This window comes from Harpia harpyja, chromosome Z, assembly GCF_026419915.1.
Source record: "Harpia harpyja isolate bHarHar1 chromosome Z, bHarHar1 primary haplotype, whole genome shotgun sequence".
In the NCBI taxonomy this organism is placed as follows: Eukaryota; Metazoa; Chordata; class Aves; order Accipitriformes; family Accipitridae; genus Harpia; species Harpia harpyja.
In genome coordinates this window covers 1,377,319-1,403,245 of record NC_068969.1, presented here as the reverse complement: position 1 = coordinate 1,403,245, position 25,927 = coordinate 1,377,319, and the positions used below count along the sequence as shown (strand labels likewise).

General features: G+C 40.2%; 1 protein-coding gene across 2 annotated transcripts in view; it reads right to left on the bottom strand.

The window, feature by feature from the left end:
• Positions 1 to 2,237: 2,237 nt before the first annotated feature.
• Positions 2,238 to 25,927, bottom strand: part of WNT7A (Wnt family member 7A) — a 40,282-nt gene continuing 16,592 nt past the window's right edge. Inside the window, exons 4-5 of one of the 2 annotated variants that reach the window (XR_008233724.1) lie at positions 4,720 to 6,696; positions 2,238 to 2,763 (exon numbers count right to left, since the gene is read on the bottom strand). Coding sequence is in view for 1 of the 2 variants with exons in the window: in XM_052778565.1 (XP_052634525.1) it covers positions 6,217 to 6,696 (480 nt within the window). In the remaining variant the exon portion in view is untranslated. Of the gene's footprint in view, positions 2,764 to 3,107; positions 6,697 to 25,927 lie in introns of those variants that run through there. The other variant, XM_052778565.1, reaches the window with a different exon arrangement.

Genomic DNA, 25,927 nt, shown 5'->3' with positions numbered 1-25,927 from the left:
GGATCCAGGAGAGAATCTGCCAAACTAATTTGTAAAATATTAATAGGTAAAGCAGTGTTTGCTGACATCATGTGAGTGAAGCAAGCTCAATAACATTGAGAGAATAAGAAAAATTAGTAGCTGGAAAAGGGTTGTGAACAATGAGTAAATGTGATTAATGGATAATATTAAGCACTATCTATAGGACTGTTCATGTGAAGTCCCACTTAAATTGGTAAGTCTGCCTGATGAAGAACAAAACTCAGCACTGCCTCTTTACAGGTTTTTGCTACAATTTCTTACGCAAGTTTAGCCTATTAGAGAACACCTCTTCCAGTCCACTCTCTTTAACTTTGTTTTAAAAAAAACATCAGTGCAGCTTTCTCAATAATATTGAAAAGGTGAGTTAGGAGGACATGGTGTATTAGATGACTGGAGCAATTCCGTATTTCTTGTATTGGTCTGAAAAATTAAAGGTACACTGTGAGAGGATGAATGTTTTTTTGTGTTGAGTGTCCTCCTCCTCTGTTGTATTGTAGCCCCACATACAGACCAAAAATCAAGACACACAAGCCATCAGTGACCAGGAATGGATCTGAGAGCTTACAAATACTCTATAGAGAGCTAAAACTCCAAGTGCTTGGAGAGAACAAAATAAGAAGCGCAAACATGTTGCAGGCAGGCGTGCTTGTGAAAATCAGAAAGTGAAGCACTGCAGTAACAGAAAGTTGTGCATAATGTGTTGTTCCCAAGAAAAACTTCTGTGTGTTCTTATAAATTAGAGGTGCACAGGGTTTTCTACACTGGTAGTATTGGGTTTCTGATGTACTGCTAGCGAATTGTTTCTACTGGCAACCACAAAATCAACTGTGGATCTGGTATGATATACGCCACATGTATTTGGGGGATATAGGGAAAGGATGCGAGCTAGCATAGGAAATGCAAAAGCTAGGGTTAAGTTTTCTGTGCTGAGAGAGTTTGGCTATGTGTTAATAATCATAGGTAAGTGGTGCAATTTTTATACCATCCTCTTTACCGCATTTGGGGGGGGGGGGCACATAAAATCCTCAAAACATTTCTCTAAGGTAAATATAATCTCTTCTTCTCCCAGAGATATCAAACCTCTTTACAAAGCAGGCATCTTTCCTAACAAGAGCATGATGCAGTGACTTTGCTAACAAAAATACAAGCAAGGAATTATATGAACCTGAGAGCACCATTAGTAAATATATTGTTCTACACTTAGAAGTGAGATTTCTCTGGGACTTGTTTCTGACCTCCCAATTGCAAATTACCTATGTGCTATTGATGAATCTATGAATATGTAATAACAACAAAATGGAAAAATCAGTGATTTCATAAGACTCCAAAGCATCAAAAGGAGCCTTTAGGGTTTTACAGCACCACCTCTGGACAAGAGAATCACAAAGTTCTGGTATCCTTCAAACACCTGGAGTCCTTTAGATCCAAGTACACCTCTTCATCATTTTGACTTAATCATATGTTATTAATTGTTTGTTTCCATAGGTAGGATTCCCTTAATTTTTGTTCAAGATTAAAAAGCCCGCCTTTGAGGAATTATTGGTATGATTTTGACCAGAAGAACATCAATTACGTTAGCAAATTAGGTCACTTGCCATCATGACAACTATCCAAGATAACCATGAATTAAGAGAGAATGTTTTGGAATCTAGATGAGCTTCATCATCTGAAGTTCTGCTCTGTGATAAAATTCCTGTACTTGGTTCAGTTTTGGACAGTTTTGGAACGTTCAAGCCTGACTCGGACTTCACCGCTGTTGGTTGACAGCAACAGTGTCTGCCATACTTGGCCAGCCCTGTCTAGGCCTGTCAGTCACTGAGTCTGCAGTTTAGTCCTTCTACCAACAACGGAGTCGGAAAGCTTCTTGTTCAGTTGACTTCTTGGGGTTACAAGTTGGGGGCAGGGGGCTGTATTAGTTAATACACTCATTTTGACGCCCAGAATGCATATTTCCTGATATCTATTATAACGATAAATGTAAAAATGTCAGCAATACTGATGCTGAATCTTAATTTGCATATGTGCACCCTGACTGTAGTCTGCAATGTTTCTGTATTCAACAAATTGATTTTGAAGTGTGGTCAGTTAAAAACAGTTTTGTAATCCACAGGATAGTCCATTAAAAGCCTTGTGTAGTATGGTATGTGTCCATTATTTTCCTTTTCTAAGTAACTATGTACCCTTACAATAACTTTACCAAATGAGCCACTTGAGAGTACATTTTAAGGATGTTTTCAGTTTAATTATCACTGTTGAAAGACATATCTCCATTAGATTTGTGCATACATGGCAAAGAAAACTTAATCGACTGATTCATGTTTTATGTAGGTACTTCGAGTATTCAAGCTAACTGTATTCAGGTTAGTTGTCCTTTTAAAAAGGCCGAGAGATAAAATCCTTAAAACTTGCTTAGGAATCCCAAGGCAGAACTGCTTCATTTCCATGAATCAGGGTTCTGCTATCAAATGAGGAAGTGAGATTTCATAAATAATAGCTTCCCAACTCGCAATTATGCTTGTTCTCTTATGCTTCCTACTCGTCTTACTCTTCCTGCTTCTTGAATGCATGTTTTCTTTAAAAGCCTCAGCTAGGTTATTAATGTGGACAGCAATCCAGTGCTTCCCTTGGTTAGCAGAGATGAAAAGATGTATTTTCTTTTGAGAGCTGTATTGTTCTGCAGTTGTGTGCATTTCACTCCCATTGTGTGGTTCTTCACCAAGTAAAAACAGAGCTCTTCTATCCCTGAGGACAAAGAACAAACTGTTGTCGGGAGAGGAATATCTACAAAATCATAAATCTTTCTCCTTGCCCCGTTTATTCTTCATGCCATTCAAGCCCATTTAGCGAATGACCAATTAACTCCAGACTCATGGCAGATTCTGATGGGCCAGATTTCTCCTATCTAAGATGACACAGCCAAATTTCCAAATACTTTCTAGTTGAATGCAGTGTTTGGTTTTCCTTGCTTTTTAATTCATAGTTCCCAAACTGTTATTCCAATTATCAAACAAATTGACATTTTCTCTAATTAATGAACTGATCATCAGCAATATTGTAAAATATAGGGAAAATGTGTACCAAATTCATTTCATTGTGCATCCAGTTCTTTATTATTGTGAGTAAAACTGTTTAAAGATATTTGTCCTTCAGTAATTAATCTGCTAGCTGTACATTGCACATCACTGCATACTGAAATATACAGGAAGCAGGAGTTTCACAGATTACTTTTCTATGGTAAAAACATGCTGCAAAAGTAATAATTTTAAAAATAATTCTAATCAGTGAAGAAAACACACTTTTGACTATGATATGGTATCCACTAAGTAAAAATCCAATACAAACTGGGGGGGAATTCCAATATTAAATGTCAGATCTGAATTATTTAACCATAATATAGTGTTGTAATTAACATCCATACTGTATGTACTTCATTGTATTTTATGTCTTATCAATTCTTGATGTGCAGAATTTAGAAGAACTAAAAGCAGTGACTCTACCCCCCAAAAATTGCTTTTATATTGCTTTATATTGACAAGTCATAAGTTTGAAAGTAAATTACGTTAATCATTTTATTTTGATATCCCATGCTGGTGTCTGAACTGCATAAAAATTCTATTTTGTGTTAAGTGGCAGGTCTGCAGAGAAACTGTATATTTAACCCTAATTATACATTGCTAGGACCAGGTACTGCATGGGCTTGTGTTCTTACATAAATAACATATATACAAGAAGTGAGTTAAAGAAAACCACCATGCCACATTCAGACAAGTTCTAAAAGGTTAGGTTGTTGTAGTGAAACTTTGCAACATCTTTTGTGATACTTCTGTTTACTTTCTCAGAAAACTTTCCCTGTTTTCGCAGTCTTAGGTGGGAGCTTTGCCTCAGAAAGATCAATGGACACAAGATGTATCATCTGTATCATCTACTCGTTGTAATGCTTGCTGTTATCAACAGGAGTCAGTGAAATGCACTGCATGCTGGATGGTGGTTTCTTTCCTTTAGTGATGCCCCTCTTAGCCTCATTAAAGGCGTGAGATCCTGTAGTCTGGAAGTAGGGAAGATTCTGGTCTGTCCCAGACAGAAAACATGCAGTATCATCAGTAGCACTGGGCCATTTTTCTTACCCAATGAAAAACAACATTAAAATTAGATTATTTTTTTCGCAGTCATAAATGAGTCAAGCAGGAGGAACAGAATGATTCTAACAACAGAGAAATATTTACCACTCAAAGATCTGAAGAAATTAGCAGTGATAAAAAGGAGATACCATAAAGGGAACGCAAAATGCCTTAGCTGGGCTTTGAAAAACAAGTGAGTAGTATTTAAATTTGCCTAGAAGTTTTTCTGGATTTTTGAGCTCTGGCCTGTTGGGGGCAAAGAATAATGTAAATGCCAAAAAGAGTTGGACAAAAAGTAAGCTTTGTATCCTATCTATGAGAATCAGACGATGTGTGTCATGCTAGTTTTTACAGTCATAGTCTACAGTCTTCCACTGATTAAAATCAAATTTGACAGTAACACAATATAGAGGTTTAACTGACAGCATACACAGCACATTTGCTAGTCATAACGCCACAGTTTAATGACTGACGCATGTGGGAAGCTAATTCAGATTTTTTTTTCTTGAATGGGATAAATGAGCATCCAGTTAATACCAATCATGAATTCAAGCCATGTGACAAAATTGATGCTACATACCCTGTTCTTGTTTTGCATATTCTGCAAATTGAGCTGCAGGAAAAGAGCCAGTTTGTACACACATCCGGAGAGAAAGTTCATTCTGCTTTCTGACACATCCACCAATTGCAGCTGAATGTATCCAGCTTGCTGCTGTTGTGTCCACAAACTAATTACCCTTTCTCTGTTAAATAGCGTACGAATTACAAATTGTATGCCTGTTTTGAGAAAAAGTACAGGTTGAACAAGCAGACGTAGTATAAATAAAATATTTATATAAAAATAGTCTCTTACAAAATATACTCTTTTATCCTATGGTTGATTTTTCCAAAAGAAGGAAGTTTGTCTGGATTTTCTTAATTTTAGACATATTCCAAACAGGATTTTATTAATGCTTCTGTCTTTAATTGAAAAAAAAAAAAACCACAAAAAAAAAAACCAAAAAAAACACCACCAAAACTGGTAAAGATTTGTAACCCCTACCACTTGACTTTTGTTCCAGACAACTAGCAGCAAACAGGAGAAAACAAACAAACGAACAAAAAAAAAACCCCCAAAACAACAGTGTGTGTCTGTGTATGTACATATATATAAAGATGCCAGCTTTTGTACTTAAACATCTAGTATTGTAGAACATATCCTGCAAGTCCAACTAATAGAAATATCCTAGTTAAGAATAATATATACAGCTCCATTTTTCCTTGCTGTTTCTAAAAAATTATTCCACAAAGAAAGCCAGCTATCTACTTTAATTGCAGAATAGTTCCAAAAACGTTGGTAGAGTTCTTCTTAATTAAATAAATTAATATTAGTTTTATCTGAATAAATTGTTAAATATTGCTATTATTATGCCCAAGTGTCCCAAATCCCTGTGCTAAAATCTGCAGCACACACACACGAAAAAGGCAGATAAAGCAGTGTCTACAGAAAATGTCAACAGTTCTACTCGCTGTAGCAAATGGTATGAAGTGGAAAGACGGGCAAGACCAGCAGAAGCTTTTCACAAGTGTGGAAGCCTAAATCTGTGTCATCCACACACTCACATGGGCAATTCACGATGGGGCACTGTCCATCCCATCCTGTGCAGAGCCCTTTTTTGAGGATTTCTCCCCTACCCCTCCCTGCTCCTTATACACTGAAGTTTTTGACCATCTTTTTTCCAAACCAAAAGTTAGTTGCCACGCTCAGAGATTTTTCTCTGACCGGTGTCTCTTCACAAGGCAGTCAATGCTTCTTGCTTTAGAGGTGCAGATTAACTGAGATGATCTTTTTCTCTCTGTTTTGTGTGTCAGGTGGCTCAGGGTGGGGTTTGTTTGTTTTTGTTTCTTGGCTGACTTTCATAAGAGTCTGAAATGTGTATCCACATAAGCAATGAAACATGAGAAGAAAAGAGAGGGCTCCATTCATCAGCATTTCTTCTGGGAGAGCAGGTCTTTCCTACAGTCTTGTGTAGGTACATTGAGTGCATGTGCAAATGTATTCATGGCCAGGGACATGTCAGCCTGCCCAGCCACGTACTCACTTACAGGTATATACTTCTGTTCTTTCACTGCATGTGTTGCATTTAACATAGCAGCACCAATGAAATTTGCAGTTGCACTGCCACACTCTTGAGTACTGGTGCGTATTGTAACCTCGACCACAGCACATCAGATCGCAGCCATTAGACTGCTGGGCTGTCTTGTTGCACATCCTTCCCTGCGTTCCCACACTGCCAGTGACAGGGTCTTCTTCACAATAATTGGGAGATTTTTCTATGTACACTAAATCTGTATCCATGGGTTTGCGATAGGAAAGTGGCTTCTTTATTTTGAGAAAGGTTGGACGCTTGTTACGACTTGCTCTCACTGGTTCGACTTGAACAGCTTCGTTGTATTTGTCCTTAAGGATGTAGCCCAGCTCCCGGAATTTAGGCAGAGTTGTCCAGCACGTTTTAGTGGTACAGGATCCCGACACCCCATGACACTTGCACTCTAACTTCATGTTTTCTTCCAGAATCTGTATTTGGAAGAACAAAGAATGATGCGTTAATACAATCTAGAATCTCTTCAAAAAAACAGTGTTATTTGATGCATACTGAATGAATCCAGCATGAGTTGCCACCAGACGTAAGCCACGTTCCCACCAAAGCTGTGGGTTTTGCTTGCCTGGTGACACTGTTACCCCAGGTAGCAAGGGCTCACCAGTGTCAAATGAGTCTTGCCTGCAAAGCTGATTCCCCATTTGCACTTCAAGTTAAGCGGGGAAGATAACTTTGCCTAATTTCATAGCCCACAGACAAAAGGTAAAATGGGACCCCCCCTTAGCCACAGCTTTTCTTCACTTTCATTTGCAATACGATCGTACAGTGCTTCAGATTTGCCTGTTGTTGCAATTTTTGGCATATGGCAGTGAAATTAGGAACTGGCAGAAAATCACACCTCTACATGAAATACCACATGCAGGATGCTTTGAAAGTTCAACAATAGGTACTAGAACTTGATTTCTGTAAACAGAGGTTCAAAAATAAACTGCATTTCAGTTCTTGCACCTGAAGATGACATAAGCTGGTGCAATATGTGATCAAGCTGATAAAGTCTATCAATGCTTATCCTCCTGTTGGTCTCACATTAATCAACAGTGTAGAGCAGATGATTATTCATACAGGCATCATGTGTTCTAAATGTTTCGAGTTAATGCTCCAATTTGGAAATCTTAGTATTATTTTGATACACCATAGTCTTAAGTTCTTTGCACTTTCTGGAGAGTTTGAAGTGTTTTGGCTCCTCTCACATGGATAATGGAGCATAAAAAAACGCCCCAGCTACTTTGCAAGAAAACTAGGTCTGTCTTAGAGCATAAAGGGTAAGAGTAAAGATGAGGAATTGGTTTCGTGTTTTATCATCAGTTCTTGTTAAAAATTTTCTACCTCCTTAATACTGTAAAAGCATCTCAAACAGCTAAACATCAAGGCTTGCTCCACCCTGTCTCATGTTCTCTTCTTTGTAGGCGTCTCTCATGCTTATGCCTGAGTTGTCACTACTTTCCTTTTGAAGGTAACAAGCTTCATCTTCCCTTCAACCTTCACATCCCTTGAAACTTTATCCCTGTATCTTCTCCCTCTTGCTGTTTGTTTACCAACCCAGTCTTTGCCAAATAAAACTGGAGACCAGCTTAGTCCCTGCTGTCTGTCCTGAGCCCTATAACTGACCCCCTTAGCAGCTACATTCGGTTAATGCTAGAAAACATACCTAATTCCAGCAATTAATCTCCCGCTGGTCTTTGCTTGAAAGAGAACATAATAATTTTGATGACTAAATTCTGCCTAACCTGCCAGATACCAGCAGTGGAAAGCCCAGCCAGAGGGATTATTTGGGTTCAGGGAGTGGCCACATAACTTTTCCCCCAAGAAACCCCAGCTGATCTGTGCAGCCCCAAACCTAGGCAGCTTAGAAGGCTGGAGGGAGGTCAGTGGTGTGGAAATTGAACTAAACCTTTGCTATAACCCCCCCCTTCAGTTTTGGACTTTTGGAAAACTTGCCATGCAGACACCATTTGCCTTTCCACCAGCTGCTGCTGAAAATAGCAGCCTGCACTGAAGGAGCCAAGTCCAGCTCGAACGCTAGACACGTGTGCTGGGACTTCAAGTCTAAAATCTCAGCATAAACTAGGGGTGGCAAGAAGAAAGAGCACATCTTAAATTGTGCAGCCAGCAGATCATAAGTCGTGCACTAACACTGGTGAACATAGCTCAGTCCTGTTCTTGGCAGCCTTAAAACAAGTAATCTAAAGACTACACTTAGCAGCTTATTATTCTTATACCTTTTGGTCTTGAGGCTGTTCCTGTGTCACCTAGGCGCAGTAATTGCTATTGCCTAACCATAGGATAGTTTGTAGCTGCTTCTTTACTCATTGTTCTTCCTCTGCCCCTTTCCAATGAAGATTGGGATTTAAATGGCATTAAATTAGCTTTATTTTTATTTTAGTCTATAAGTGAAGTGTCAGCACTTGTGGTCTGAAGACTGGATTAAAACCCCTAGAAAGTACACGTCCAAGATTTTGACAGGTGAACTTAGCATATATTAGGTCACATTTTGTGCTACTGGTTTTAAATTAGTTTTTCATGCAAACTATCTAATGACTGCCCTAAAACTCAGATGTGAGAAATTTTTATACTCAGATCTACATCTTAACTTGCACTTCTGCTCAAGCTTTGGCTTACATTTTGCATTATCTTGTTATCTTGAGTTTCTCTCTCAGCCACTGCATACTTCTTTTATTGCTCACTCATTCATAAGGTAGTACACTTAGAAGATAGATGAGGAGATGGAAAAGGAGTTATAGCACAGAAACCGGAAAAATAACATAAATTCTTTTAGCCTCATTTGTACCTTTTTAAAAGCTCTCTTTTTTTAATTTGAAACTAGCCAGGGATACATTTCTCAGCCCTAATTCAATCACTGCTCTTGTTCAAGTGGCTGGCCTTATATCCTGGTACGATGTTCAAACTTGCAACAAAATATTTCTAACTCGTCTTCCATCAGGATCTGCCAAACTGACTTGAAACATTAATACAAAATACATCATGGCTTAGTGTCATCTATCCAGGTAGGTCTTTTTTCCTGAAGTGTAGTTAAATAGCTTAAATTGCCTTTTGGTTTATTTCATTAACATCCCATCTACAGCCAGCAATCTCTGAGAGAATGAGTAGTTCCTCTGGAAAGAGCTGAGCAAGCGGCTGGAGCAGTTCAGCAACCGGGCGGCCTCGTGTCACGTGTTGGTGTCCTGCTCTGGGTGACACGATGCCAACCAGAACGAGCTTCTGCTTTTCTGGTCTCAGCCAAGGCTGGGCACAAGCAGTTAGGCTAAAAAGGTCTGGGTTTGTCTGAACGTGAGAAGTTTGAACAATACTAGTTGAGCCCAAGTGCGAGGGGTCCTTCTCAGATGACCAAAAATGCTTGGAGGGGGATGGGAGGGGGCAGAGGGATGAGAAAGAGTTTTGTCTTTCAATGCTGTGCCACATTTATTGTTCTCTCTTTTTTTTTTTTTTTTTTTTTTTGAAGGTAGCACTTCCTAAGAGTTACTGGCTAACCCTCCCTTTTCCCTACGCACTTGTTGGGGGTGTGCTTCCAATACGCTGTGCTAAAATCGCTCCAATACATCTGCCTAATCTGGGTCCACCATAGTCTGCAATTGAACTTCCCCTTCCAGTTCTGCCTTTTCTAACCCAGCCTCTCTACCTTTTGCTCACAAACCCTTTTGTTGGTTCTGTTCTTGTGTATATATCCTCCTTGCTGGTGCTGTCTTTCAATGCGGTGTTTTGCAAATTCAGCCAGAGATGAATTGACTCTGTAGCCTTTAGAAAATAGGCTACATGTAACTTGAACCATCTATCCTCAGCAAAAGCAAAAGCCTGCAATGGTTTTATTGTACTGTGATATCAGGTGCTTGGACTATTTGTTTTGCATTAAAATATGTGGATGGTGGTATTTTAATACCGTTAGATTATTCTAGTAGCCTCTGATAAATCGGTGCCTTTATAAATTCAAGATGAGAGTTGAAAAGAGAAGGAAGAAAATAAAATAGGGGATTTTTTGGGTAGGGACAGGAGGCCTCAGTCTTTCCCTTGGCTTCTGTGAGCCAAAAGAAGTGCTCTACCCCTTAAAAACTTGGTCTGTGTTAAAACCAGAAAGCGTTCTTGACCTCTCAAGATCAGGATTTGTTTCTTTGAAGGTATAAGCCAGCAGCTCACACTTTTTGCATTAGATTAAAACTTTACATATGTTATAGACTGACTTTTCCTAAAATGTAAGAGCCTGAAGGGCACAAAATTTAAATCCTAGCTCCTCTGTTTCTTACCAAATGACCATATCCAGCTCCGTCAGCCATGGAAAGTAAATCTGTATGCACCAGTGAATGCTCTGAACTGGATTAAATGCGAACAAAGAGCTGGAGTTCTTTTAGCTTTGTCCACTTTTTCTTTGAGCTCCCACAGTAAACTGTCAGTACTTGTTTTTCTCTCTCTCTCTCCCCCTTGCCATTAGCCTCTGGGAAATAGTTTGTGTGAAGAGAACTTGCTCTGGCTCTCTCTATTGATGTTATCTTCAGATACAGTACCTTTGGGCACTGCCATTAGGAACTTAACATGTTTTTTCTTCACCTTCAGTTTTGCAGAGAATGCGTAGGGTGCGTCATGGAAGGGTGGCAAGCCGTAGCTCTGGAGAACCCCGCAGCCCAGGAGCTGCATGGGCTGGTACCAGCACTGTGGTCCCGCAGCGGGCAGGGTGTCTGGTCGTGGCACCCTGGCTGCGAGCTGGCTAGGCTAATGGTCCCGGTTTCCAGTGAAACCAGCAGAAAGTGCTGCCTGGTGCGACTCGGTGCTGGGGTGCTCGGGTGCTGGGACAGGTGCTGTGGGTGCTCGGGTCTGGGCACACAGAGCGGTTCTTGTACGCGGCCGGCGTGCTCAGAAACACTGGTCACCCTCGTGCGGTGGGTTTTCTCAGCTCAGCATCTCTGTTACCCGAGTTACTCGGCGGTGTGTACCGCCCTGCGTTTCCAGCATCTAGACAGCTGACTTTCCAAATGCATCTGCCAGGGCAGTCTGGGACCCCACATGCCCACTCACGTGGGGTCCAGGTACTGCACAGCCCTGGGTTCAGTCACCAGAACTCTAAAGCACTCGATGCCAAAGCTGTCCTGAAGGACTTACAGCATGAAATAGTGACCATTGCACCTCCGGTGCATTCTCCTTCACCAAGAGGATTCCCATGGAAACGAAATCCTGCCTCACAGTCAATACGCTGCCAATACCATAGTGCCTGAGGCCAGGGTCCCTTTACTGCTTCATCAGAAATAACTCGGTCTCCAGACTACATGTGAAGCAGATGTAATTAGTGAGACAACAGACACTGATTCCTATCCCACCGAGGCCATAATCACATCAGATCATCTGGGTCAGGAAATACCTGTCTCCTACAAGTGCCTGCACACATACCTTTACTATAGGTCAAAGAAAACACAACTATTGGCAAAACAAGAGTGAATTTTTCACTCCAGAGAACATGGCAAGGCTTGGAGAGTGGCCACAACGTTTCTGTGGGCTGGGGATGCCAGTGGACAGATGCAACCCTGTCCTTTTCAGCTTGTGGCAGATGAGGATTTATGATTTATATTACTTTCAGAGGCAATTGTAGCTATAAGACAAAGCTCCTCAAACTTCAGGAATGATGTTAGAGATACATTTTTTGCTTTTGAAGAAGGATTCATTGAGTAAAGATATTGTTTTAAACTAATACAATAAAGTCATCTCACATTTAGTCTTTCAACAAATGAACTTACTTGAGAACCAAAACATTCTAGAGCAACAGACAGTGAGGTTTAGAGTGAGGCTAGGCATTGAAAAGGGCAGTGGATGTATATGTAAGATTGATTTGACAAGCAGTAAAAGGACTATGTCTAATTAAAATGACTAGGAAATTACTCTGCCACTTGTTTTATTCAAGTGTGACAGTAATCTCAAAAGGATGTTACTGTTTAAGTAACTTGTAGGACTGTCTTAACACCAGAGGTCTGAAACTTGAGGAAAGTAGAAATAATACTTGGTGCTTTTTGATTGGAAAACAAAAATGAGCATGAGAGAGTATAAAAGAAGAAACACTGATGTTGAAGACAAACCCTATGAAATCTTTAACATATGAGAGGAACAGCATAATAAAAAAGTACCCAAATGCAAGTTTAAAGTTAGCAAAAGCATATTTAAACAGAAAATATTATTTCCCATCAGTGGATGTTCACTAACTATATTAATATAGCTGTTGTAAAACCTGTTCTGTAGAAACATAACATATTTTGCATTGATATCCTATGGCAAACTAACTGTGGATGAATTTGGAACCGATTGTGTCCCATATTAAGAGTGACTCATTCCAGACAGACTTTCATATTTCAGTTGAACATATTATGAAGACCTTATTAAGCACAGCCAAAAGATTTTTTTTTCCTGTTTTTGATTAGTAAATCTGTGCAAAAGAATAATATCTGATGTCAGTATCAAACAAATTCGATACACTGAAGACTGAGAGCCATGACTATCCCAGAAATACTATGACCCCTGGCAGGTTGAACCGTTTTTCTGATAACAAGAAATTTTTTGTTTCAAATAAAAAATGGCTGGGAAATCACCACAGCATGTGACCTACATCAATCAAATCACCATTGCACCTTCCTAGGAATAGGTGTTCTAAAGAAAATCAGGCAACATGCTGGTCTGAGGACTAATTAAGAAGACAGCCAAGAGAATGTTGATAAATGACATAAAGCTAGAAACATCACAGATGGGTGGTATTTCCCTATATCACCATCTACCTTCAATAATGGATATCCTATTTTAAAGAGCAGAAACACTTTTTCCAGATTGTAACTCATTATACCCTTAAAAATGAAGACTTCAGAAATGTTGCGCTCTCATAAGTTTAACCTTTTGTGTACTATTTCTGACTTTTCTCTATGCCGCCACAAAGCAGGAAGTTCCTTACATTTCTTATATGCACTTTATAGAGTTTCATAATTATTTTTATACATTCTGTCCTGGAATATTAGTTGCCCTTTACTTCGGCTCTATAGAAAAGTTGACTGTATGCAGATATTATTTTTAAATGCAGCTTCTATTTCCACAATATATCAAACAAGTAAAGAAAAAAATATTAGTTAGTCTTTCTGTATGGTCGCAGTACTCATGCACTGTTGTCAGCACACACAAACTGAATGAGATGTTCTTCTCTTTCCCTGGGTAAGTTGTATTCTTTAAATTAGAGGACAGAAGACCTAATACCCTTCATTCAATGACTGGCACCGTGCAGAATAGCAAATGAACACAGAAGTCTGAGAGCAAGGGCAGTAAAAGATGAGAGGAATGCAGCAAAAAATATTTTCTCCTGCATATTTTTCTTATACTTCTGATAACCTTCATGACTTGCCATGTACTAAATCAATTTATCACCACTTCTGGGACCAAAAAACAAGGAGCAGTAGAAAATAAATGTCACGGGATGCTTTCATAACTGTTATTTTTGAAGAATAGTTGGACATAGCTGTTTTTAAAAGGAGAGATTTAATGCAACAGATTCTCACACAACCTAATAATGCTCTTAAATTAAACCATAAGGCATGGCCCTTGCCTTTTTTCAAACTGTAGGAACTGCTATGTGAAACAAAACAAGGTGTCATAATACTTTAGCTTTCTGTCAGTGAGGAGTCCTTCTAAGAGAACACCTTATATCCCACCGTAGCTGCTCCTAGGATAAACTTCTGCCAAAACCCTCTGTTTTGCAAAAGTAACTATGAAAGTGGATTTCATGTATGTGGCTTAGAGTCTGTATCTAGCTTGCTCATTCCTCAATATTTTTTCTCTGACAGCTCTGCAAATCTAATCATGGCCCGTGAAAGTCAAATAAGGTTCTTAAGTTTTTATTTATCTTCATCAAGATACTGCTTGCAGAGATAGTGGGCATGATGTGGCAACACCTGATGTTAATAGCTCAGCAAAATCTGATACGGATTTGAGAGGAATGATACATGCAGAAATCCACACTGCCACATCAGACAGTCCCTCCTCAGAGCAGGTCTCATGCCAGGTATTCTCTTCTCCCTCACCCCCTCCCTTTTCCATCATATCTGATAACAGCTGCAAGCTGGTCTGTGGGATTCCTTGCCTTTTTACATCTCTCATGAACACATTCCAGTTTTCCCCGGAGAGAAAGTACCTGCACCCTCGTCTCTCTCTGGTCATCAAAATGTAAATCAAAACCATTAATTCACAAGCTGGAACTGTGAGCTTCAGGTTGAGTTTCGCATACTCTTAAGGGACGTGGTGGGTGACAAAGTTTTCTGTGTAATATCAAATACAAAACCTTCTTACCCACCCTTGCTCCTGTTAGCAGGAAGTCCTCTTATAAAAGTTTTTCTCAACTACAAATTACCAATAGACTGAAAGTACCGTGCTCCTACTGTCTATTGGCAAATAGGCTGTGAGATGGGGGCTTCCTGGTGTGGGACCTTCTGTTTTCTGAGTTGCTAATGACAAAACTCAGTATTTGAAAGCGGGCTTGACAGTTTATTGAGGGGTTACTGCTGTGATGGCTTCTTGGTACATCTGTCTGCAAGACCGGTCTGACTTGCATTTTGGTTTTGTGGATTTTTCTATTTAAAAGCAAGGAAAATATTTTAACAGAAAAAATGGAAATAATTTGAAAACATAACTGTCAATGTGTTTGATAAACTACTTGTTTTTAAAAAATAACTCTTGGGAGACCCATTATCACCTAGATTAGACTGGATCAATGCAGTGCCAAGTAAGTGTCATCATGTAGGAAGTTTAAAGATCAGTCATAAAAAGGAACTTGGAAAAAATAGTTCTGAAGAAAATCTGGTTTCTTTTAATGTGCTTTCACCCACTATTATCGGCATATAGCTGAATTGTCTTAAAGACATTCAACATGTTATTTTATATTCTATATTTGTTTAAGTGAAAGTGTGATTTCCTAGCCCCTTACTGAAAAGGGATTGTAAGATTAAGGGAAAATTTATCTAGAATCGTTATTTGCTGCTGTCCAAGCAAAACTGATACTGTGGATATGATGGATTTTAGCTTGTGAAATACCAAATAGTCTGGTTGTCTGGCCTACCTGGGCACTTTGTACAATGAAGCTAAAATAGACTGGAAAGGGGGGTGGTGTTACAGAATTACGGACAGAGTATCTAGTTCACCTTCCTATCACTATGTAAGTTTTCTACAGTACATATCTTCCTCTCCAAAAAGATACTGGATAGCATGTTCATGCCAGAAGTGAATAAAAGATGATGATCAAGGAGTTTTGAAAATAAAGAAACAACATGGTGTTCACTGACACTAAAAGAGTTTACAAAGAAAATGAGACAGCAATTTTTCTGGATTTGGACATGTTACCAACATAACATTTCTTCTTAGATCATATCTACCTTCCTTACATTCTGGTCACAAACTAAAAATCCCTCCAAAATTCTGATTCTTCTAAAACAGGCCTCTCTAAAATAGTGATCTGTGCTGTATTTTGCCGTGTATTAAAAAGATGACGAATGTCCATTGTTTAAAACGCCATTTTCCCTAATCCCTACTTCAGTCTAGGAGCCCAGTGCTGCAGTCAATGTATGGATCAGAGTAATGAAGTCAATGAAATCTTAACTGAGTGATGTCTGCCAACCTCGACCTCTTCGAAGTCAATATAATTCTTCCAGCATCCTATGTCCAGTGTGTCTGGTTTTAGTTTTGATCTTGGGACAGTGATCTTCATCCATACTCGGGGCTTCTAAATGTCAATGCATCAAGCTGTTACTAAAATATAGGATGGGGTGGTTTGGTTTTTGTAAAAAGAAAGAAAGTAATTGCGCTTATAGTTTATATTTTAGCATGCTGAATTTCTGAAGAAATTGGAAGTACTCCCAGATAAGATGAACTAAACTTATTTACGCTCCTCAGTTTGGGAGCACAGTGAGTTAAAGTCTTGGGGGTTATTCAGGCAGGGATGTCATTGCTGCCTGTCACTTTGGGCTATGTCGTGGAGCCTGAGTCATTCTTCATGTAAAAAACTGTCAGGAAAACAGGAAATGACACAACTGGAATTCACCCTTGTCGCAGCTAATGTACACAGAGAGGAATGGTACAGGGTTGACTCATTCTCACTAAACTTCATCTTCCGTGTAACTCTCCCCACTGGTAGTGAAGCACTCAAATGAAGTGGTGCTGGCATTGTATAGTAAAGAATTGGGAGCAACCAGGTAGAGCATTTTGACAAATGCTTGAGCTGTCAAGAGAAAAGTTTCCAAAGAGTGATAGAAACCAAAAGAACAGTCTTACTTGTTCCAGACAACTAATCAGAAAACACCTCTTGTGCTAAACTAATAAAGCCAGGTACTGGCAGGAGTACTAGTTGCAAAATAATATCACTTCATATTGCTTCCAAACATTTTTAACCAATAGCCACACACAGTTAATTATAGTTCATTTAGTTGCATACCAAACTATGAGAGTTAACCCTTAGGTACTCAGCAGATAATACGATGCAAGGCATATTTCTCATACTGAAAAACTTATATAAATTTTGGTTCTCCAAGCCAGTAGTTTTAGTAAACAAGGGATGTTTTTCCTTTCTATCAAGCTTTTCAGGTGATTTCAAAGTACTTCTACATTCATTTTTCAGTACTGCCTTTATAAGAACGCAGTATTTCTTAGCTTAACTTCTTCATTAACTCCTTTGGTCTAGAAAGAAGCACAAGGTATCTTCATGTTTGATTCACAGAGAGACATCTTTAAGATTCAATCCTAATACTTAACATACTGTTCACAACTTGGTTAATGACCCTGGAGGTGTACCCATTGCCCGCTCTGCCTACATACCCTTTATTCAGCAGGAAAGAGCACCTGAGCTATCTCAAACTCACTTCCATTCCCTTCAGTCATGCTATTTTGCAGAGATAACATGACCTAGACCGTGGCAGAGACTACAAGCCCATTGCCAAGGATGGTTGTACCCTGGGTGGGATATCACCATGCTGGCACATCAAGCAAGAGCTGCTCAGGAAAGTGATAGCTATTCTTGTCATTTTAAGAGAAATTTCCCATTACTCCTCCAGCTAATCAGCAGGCAATTATTTTAGTTATCATAAGGCAGAAACTTGATCACAATAACACATTGTGTTTTGTGAACATATTTCCACACACTTTGTGTTTACAATTCAAAATGTTCACATTATCATAAAGTAACATGATTTTGGTGTTAATTGTAATATGCTTGTGAGAATAATTGTTCCACAAAGGTGATTTTCAAATTAAGTTTTATACATTAGAGTTTTCCCCCTCCAGTTGCAGTTGGGACAATAGATCCACACTTCCATGTTTTCAAATAGCTTCCACTTATCAGAGATAAGATCCTACCAGCAGAGCCTATCTCTGTAGCCTAGCAGCTGCCAAGATCAGCATGCCCGTATTCAGGCCAAGAATTTTAACAAGGATCTTCTGGCCTGTTGTCAATGAAAATTTCCTCCTATACAGAAGAAAGTGGAATTTCCTAATTTTATGCATAATGCCTAGTGCAGTCTAAGCAAACCTCTTTGGCTTTCTGTCTTGCTTACCCGGCTTATTAGATTTTCTCCTTTTCATTCTAACAGGTATTTTAAGCGACAGTTGAAGCTTTTGTCTTACAGGCGAGCAATCACGTATTAACAGGAATTTGCTTTTGAGGTTTACTGTATTGATGCATGTAATTCCCCTCAGTCAGCTCACCCTCCAGACCAGACATAGCTGTTGCTTTTTATTAATCGATCTACCTGTTTACTACTTATAGGTGAGTTAAGTAGCAACATCCAACAATACCATTAATAGTTCCTCTTTATAAGCCATGTATAAATGAGTCTTGATATCAAGATTGATGTTTTTAACAAAGGGTTACCTAACTGCTCTAGGTCTTTAGTTCAGAAGGTCATAGGATGCCTGTAACAACAGCTTCTAACCACCAGTTTCACCAGTACATAAACCCATCAATAAAAGAAAGCACGCATGTCTGCAGCACACATTTAATGTATTAATCAGATATTAATTTTATAAATCTCTCTTTAAGAGGAACCTTAATATAAAGTATAATTCTGTTAAATAGAATTACAAAAAAAATCTTAATGCAAAGGTATTCCTTAGCATAGTTATTTAAATTTATAATGTCCTGGAAAATATTTTAAGACTTTGATTGCACCTCTTAGCCTAAATTTGCTCCAACTGTAGCAAGGCAGACTTCTCAGGTTGATTTCCTGAGAAAAGAAAGTCTAAGTAAGTGCTCATTTGGTCTCTGGCTCCCTTCTGCCTTCCTATCTTCTCATGTTCCATTGGTAACGGCTGCACCTTTTTAGTAATTTCAACCAAAGATGACAAAGGGTAGACATCTTGAAGAAACTTCTGTGAAATAAAAGACCACAGGGAGGATACAGATCCTCTAAATACTCCAGGTGGCAGTGTGAATGCTAGTAGTGTTAGATCCCGGGCAATTCACAAACAAAGAGTTTGTCATTGCCTGTAAGACATGCTTTTGCAGGAGAGCATCTCCACTGTTTCATTGTTTACGTTTCCTGGAGCTTTTCTTTTTTAACCAAGGTCTTAATCCAAGCCTTTTGGACACATATTCTTGACTCCTTATTGAACTTCTTCATTTACATGCTAACTATTGTACCATCTCAATAGTTAATTGTTTTATGACTGCAGGATTTATGTACCCAAAGATAACAGTATGTGCTATGACTCAATCAAAATCTCATGTGGGAATAGCCCTGTAAGGGAATACATGGTTGTACTCATAATAGTGTGTGGTCTTACATTTAGTTTAAGATCTAGTATGCTTAAGGCATGGCTAGTTTCCTTAGTGTAGGCCACCAGCTGACACTACCAAGAGAACCCATTGCCAGAGCACTAGCAATAGATGTTGGCTTAGATCTGATTTAGAGTCTGTGAATACTGACACTTTCCTTCTGTTTGTCCCAGAGGACCAAATGTAGTCCATTAGGTACATCTCACTTTTACATACCAGAAGGCTCAGGGTCATTTCAATAACCAGTTGTAATGCAAATTAATACTAGTGCCTTTTGGCCCTAATTGGCCATGCAGAGCCAAACATTCTCTCGGCAATTACCTGAAACCCTTATCCTTTAATAGATCCATTCTACATCCTTCCACTACCAAAACATGCCTTGTTTGTGTCCTTGGACTAAAAGGTTGTTCTCCATTTAATTGATTTTTTAATTGTTTACTTCAAAAATACCTGGAAATTCTTTCCATTAAAGCAAGAGTCTGTTCCATTTGTATAGCAAATGCTAGCAATTATTGCTTTTGGTGAGTGTTCAGGGCTTCATGACTTCAGAGTTTTCTGCCACCAAGTCTCTAATAAAGCATTTGAACCAAACCTTGGTTTAACTTTCATCTTTACCAAAACCTCTGTTATGTATTGTTCCAAATGTCTCTGCTTAGCCCAGGCAACTCAGTTCATGTTACTGACTCATCATTGCAAGGCTCTTCAGATGTTCCTGGAGATACTTTCAGCTCAGACTCTAGAGGTTTAGGTCGTAACTGTAGAAGATTCCAGTTTCTGTCCCTGTTGACACAGCATGGTAGAGGAGATTCAACCACGCAAACCTCAAGTTACGTGATGAATGGGTATACTTTGTCAGAGGTGCAATGAACAAGACTGCACAGTGCAAGATCTCCAGCATAATTCAGTGTAAACTTTATGTGTGGTATAAACACTGCCTGTTTGTGTATTAAAAATGTTCTCAGTGAGTAGCCTGGCCTAACCATTAGTTTCCTGCTAATTTGGCCAATACCCACCTGTCTTCTGTTGGGTTTTGCTAAAATTGCTGAAATATGGAGATGGAAGTGTCTAGTTTTATGCAAGGAAATCAGTCTTAAGTTTGGAAAACTACATTTGAAGTGTGGTAAATGTCATCTGGGGAATACAGGAGAAGCAGAACTGTGCTCATCAGCTATTTCTGAAAATTTTGCAACAACTTAGGCCTAAATTTAGGTATGAAGCTCAAAAATTTTGGATTCTGATTGAATTTCTCGATAAAACATCAAAAAGCACAGGTTAATAGAAATAATACAAGGCAAACCAGCCATGCTCATAGGTCAGAGTTAAGGCTAATAGGTGCTATGTTTTCTCTTTCTTACAACTTTTATTACATGATCAGCATAAGATTTACAATACCCAAACATAGCACGTATTTGCTTTGAAGGGATTATGCTTTGTGACAGCTGCATTTGTTTCAAATCAGTAATGTTTGTTTAGAAATGAAGGCTTTTTTTCTGCAACATGAGACGCTGAACACTCTACCAAGGGTCCCATGCAAGTGTGATGAAAACACTGGGAGAACTGAATAATCTATACAGCAACTATTTTCATCTAGATTATGTTCCCCTCTGAGTACTGACTGACAAGTGTATGCCCTGTGGGAAATGTTGCTAACTGTCCAAAGAGAAAGACCGAATTAAATTAGAAGATGTCCAAAAATGTGTGACCCAGCCAGCAGCTTTGCTGAGTAAATTAATCATTATAGCAAGCATCTGATTATTTCAGTTATAAAAGGTGCATGATATTAAATATGGAATTTGAGATCTTTGTTATTTATTAACAGACCCTGGCCCTCGGTCTCAGCTATCTTTGTCAGCAATATGACAGATTGTCAGCTCTAGTTATCCTATACATGAAATGCATGTTTTGCTCATAATGCCAGAATCCTCTAAAATTGCAACTGCAGGTAAGTGATAGCATTTATCATTCCCTAATCTTCAGCGTAAATCAGGAATTCAGTTTTCAACCACATAAGATACAGGAGGGAGTTGAAAGCCAAAATACAAGTAGGACCATGTATCACAATTTCTGATTAGCTGAAAGTGGAGGACAAGTGGAATGAAAATTCATTCTTGTGGATTACAGTTACTTGTGCAGTCCCATTCCCTCTCATAATTTAGACTAACGTTAATGTTCCCTTTATCTTACCCTGGGCTGTTGAGAAGATGCAGAGCTTGTCTGTCAAGTTTGGACTTGTTTTAAGACTATTATCTAAAAAAAGTAGGAAAGCCATAAAATAGAACTTTGATCCTTTCAAATACAAACAAAATACTGTAAGAGTGCACAGAATGTATTTTTTTTTTTCACACCTAGGAAATTGCCCAGCAGAGTCTTGTTGTGCACTCAGTGCAAACACTCAGTAGGGATGGGGTTTTTGGGAGCACTCGGCTGTGTTCTGTGGTCCCACCAACCTCAGTGGGAGTTTTCCCATTCAGTGACTTGGACTTGCTCCAAATTCAGTGCTTGGCCTTTCTGGAAATCCCGCTGCCCCCCAGCAAACATGTGGTGGTGAAGTTGCCAGGAAAGACTTTGTTGCACCTAATACTCCTTTTCTAATTGCATTGAACTACAGCTGTGGTGCCAGGCCTTCAGGCTGGAGTGCTGGGAGACAAGGGAGGTACTCTGAGCCGGAGGGCCGGGAAGCACAGGAACTGCAGGATGGGACAGGACTGGGTTTGCCTTGGATAACGTGCTATTACTGGATGGACCCAGGTCTGTGGGTGGACACTCCTCTTTGCCTGTACCTTACAGCCATGTCAGTGAGATTTGTCAGAAGCGTTTTTTACGTATTCCATCTCGTCACGGCGAGGCACAAGTCACGTATAAACCTTCTCCATCTGCCCAGTTTAATCTAGGCACAATATTGTACAGCTTAATTAAGCAAGCCAGCTACCAGAACATTCTACATCGGCATACTTGGTGCACCTAACATCAGATTTTCTAGATGTTACGTGACATTTTAGCAGTGGAGACACATTTTTTATTTCTTAAGACTACCATTGCTTTGTGAGTGGAAGTGCTGTGTGTTGCTCTGGCTGAAGATTGTTTGTGTGGTGTTTTAGGCAATGGTTATCTCCACTACAGTTGTGCCACTGCTCTGCCCCATTCTCCACTGCCAGGCTCCGTGTTAACATGTCTGCCAACCTCATGTGTCAGGGGTCTAAACAGCTACAGTTGAAGTCTCTCAGAATTGCTACGGCCACTATCAACAAGGGGCACCTCCCTGCCAACAGACCAAGCTCCCCATCTTCCTATGGGAATGGACACATAGGAGGCCTTTTTCTGGTCTCTTATCAGCCAGGCAAGAAACCTCGGAAAGGGCTCAGTCAGTTGTGTGTTGCAGGTGCAGCACAGGGCTAAGCGTTGTGCTCGTTGCTCTTACATGCTCAACACATCTGTTGACGATGGAGGGCCAAGTGAAGGATTAGTAAGGGGAACTGGATCTAAATGAACAAGCTCTTGAGCAAGTGGGCATCACAACTAGTCCTGGGTGTGCTTCTCTCTTCAGGATCCCTCACAGGAACTTGTAACTAGAAGTAGAAAGTTACTCCTGCAAAATGTTTTCCAACTTCAAGCCACTCTAAATCAGGAATGTACCACAGCTTTGATTGATTGTTCCACAAGTAGTTAGTATCTACCAGTAAAGAGGAAAATAATTCATCAGCTTTGTATTTAAGGACCATCCCTAACATTAAGAACTAGAAGCTTCTGAATACAAAAATCAGGAACATTTCTGTGGCCGTGCCAAAAAAAAGAAGGTGAAAAACCATTGGAAAATGTTAAGTGCAATTGCAAGGGCACTGTTAAGTTCTGAACTCCAAGAAACATGTGGCTGTGCTGATGATACTATAAAATCACTTGATGGCTGGTGCCAGGAGTATCAGGGCAGCCTCACCCAGTTCTGCTCTGCTCGAAGCTGGTCTCCTAGACTCTCTGGAGTCTATGGTAATTTTCAGCAGCTCCAGACGCAGGCAAACTTCATTCTGGTGTGCATGTGCCATTAGAGACGTTCCTTCTGATGGAGCTGAGAGACAGCTGAATACAGAAGTACATGTCTTTGGTTACTATTAGCCAATCGCGCTGTGTGCAGAGATTGCTTAGGGCCAGATTACAGCTGGTACATATATGTGGGAAGGAATCTACGGGCCCCGTGTCCTTCTGGCACGCCGACTGTACCCTGCTAGCACTGCACTTGCCAGGCAGCATGCATCTCTGACCATCTTCTGGAAATGGAGCTCCCACCAGGAGCCGCCGGAGTGCTGGGGTCCCCCTGGAAGGTTGTGGTCTTCCTTGGGCAGGGCCACCCCAGTGGGGCTGCAAGCCCACAAGCTGCACTCCCTCTCCACTGCAGGCAGCCAAACCGAGACATGGGAGCAAGCAGGAATAGTGCCACGTTTTCCCATGCTTTAAGACTTGGTTCAGACAGAACTATTAAATCTCCAGAATTTCATGCCTATTCAGAAAAATTATAAATGTTAAATTGTTTGGCAGCCTCTTTTATTAGTCTTGTGTCTTTTCTAACAAAGCACTAGATGCTTACAACCTTTCAAGTGGTTCATCTGCAAGAGCTTGTGTTCTGTGCTGCTGCTTGTAGTCAGGCTAATAGGCTAGTTAAAGTAAAAGGTATCTTGAATGAAGTAGAAACAGCTGTCTCCTCTAGAGGGTAGTTAAATTCTTGCAGTGGTGTGGTGATTGCACACTACGCTAGAACTGGAAGAACTGAGGCCAGAGATGCTAACAAGTAAAGGGGGTGAGTGTCGTAAGTGTAGGCTTTACAGAATAGCTTGGGAGAACTCCTGAACTCCATGCTTTCCAAATGCTGGTGTTTCATGTCAACGTTATTACAGTTTTCCCTAAAGGATAAAATACGAAGCACTTCAGTCTATTATGATCATTGCATGACCCACTTCAGAAACACCTTCTGGCTTCTCATAGCTTTGTCTGATATTTGCAGCAACTCTGTTAGGCACGTACTGCACTTCTCCTATGAGCCTTAGAGCTGAAAGGGAAAACTGAAACGCTACTGATTCAGAGGATGAAGATACATTGCAAAGTTAGTGCACCTAGGTATGCCTCCAAAGAGAAACGCTGAATAAAAATCCACCTTGGTGTGCTCTTGAATTGCAAAAGCCTTCTAATGCAGCCTGTGCCCATGATTTATAACAATGACTCATAATATTGCATTATACTTAATATGATGTAACGCTGATGCAAGATGCCATTCGTGGAATTTCAATGTCACAGAAAAAAAGAGAGGGGAGAGCAATCTGGTCATGTACCTTGCCATGCTGTCAAAATGAAAAGTTTACAGCCAAAATATGTAGAGCCTTTCAGTACCTACTTTGCTATTTTTTAGCAGGATAACTTGGAAAATAACTTTTTTATTTCCTGGAGCATAAATATCTCTCAGACATACGTTATTGTGTTACTTACAGTAATTTAATTAACTTTGTACTTGAGAAGACAAATTTGCTAACAGATAATTCAGTCTTGCAATTATAACCCCTCACATGGAAGTTTGCAGGGCAAATCAGGATTATGCCTTTAAATTAATTCAAGCTTTATCTCTCTTTTCTGACCCAGCTGTTATGAATTCTGCTCCTGTTCTCCCTGTATGGCTTGCTTCTTCCTGCAGTGAATCAGCATTTCAGGAAATACTAATTCAAAGAGGAAAGACACCCTAAACTCTGTTTCTGGAGGTCAGAAATAGCTGCTCTCCCATAGGTTCGACAAATGATGTGAGGCTCCTCAGGCTGCTTGGGGCCAGTTTTGTAGGGTGTATGCAACCCCTGGTTTGAACTCTGCCCCTTCCCTTCCAAGTAGCCTGGGAACTTTGAAGCTGTGCCTATGATGTGCTACAAAACTGAGTGCTGGTGGTTTGTCGCCAAGACAAAGAGAGAAACAGGGTTAGAGCCCTGTCCTTTAACCGTAAGGAAAACTGTCGCTTGCTCCACCCCAGCAGCGGAGGCATCATGGGTGCTCATTCTGCAGGACCCATCGGCATCGCTGGCGTTGGTCTGCAGTGTGGGAGCAGCTGGGAATGGAGACGTTTCACAGAGGCTGATCTCCGGTGGGAGTGCTTCTCGCTGCATCCTGGGTGTGCACATGAGCATTTTTCAAGCATTGCACTACCAAGGCTGTTGAGGAAAAGGAACATGGGTGTTCTTCACCTATGCCCTCCACATTTGACACAGTCAATTTTCGTTTACTTCTAGAAAGAGCCGACAGATAATCATACTATCGCTCTGACAGAGTCATGTATTCAGTAGGTTCAGAAAGACCGTTGTTGGCACCGCAGGAAGCAGAGAGACGGCTGCCTAGGTAAAACAAGACTATGAGAAGGTGGAAAGTCTTGAACTGAGATCTCCAAAAAGTCTGGATCAGGCTTTTCCTGGTGGTTCTCTGTTGGTTTATACCATGCAGTCCTACCTATTCTCAGTTTCCCTGCTCAGCCGAGCAGGCCTGCCTACTGCAGTGCAGTCTGTCATCTCCTGCTCACCAAGATGGAACAGATGAATTTACCAGTGATTCTTAAGAAGACAACTAGATAATAATATATGTATGATTTACTAGAGTGCACTCTGAATCACCTGCAGCTGGTGTCATCCTACAGAAGGACCTTCTCGCAGGTCATTCATGAGCGCCCAGGCAAGTGGGCACAGCACACAGTGCAGTTTCACATTGCAAGACCAAAGAAGTAGAGGGGACTGACTTTTGAACAGCATAGCAGTGCCTACAGGTGAAGATAACAAATCAATAAGAATTGAACATCTTCTTTATTTTTGGAAGCCCAGTAGGTGCCAGTCTGTCTCCTAGGTGCATAAGTATCA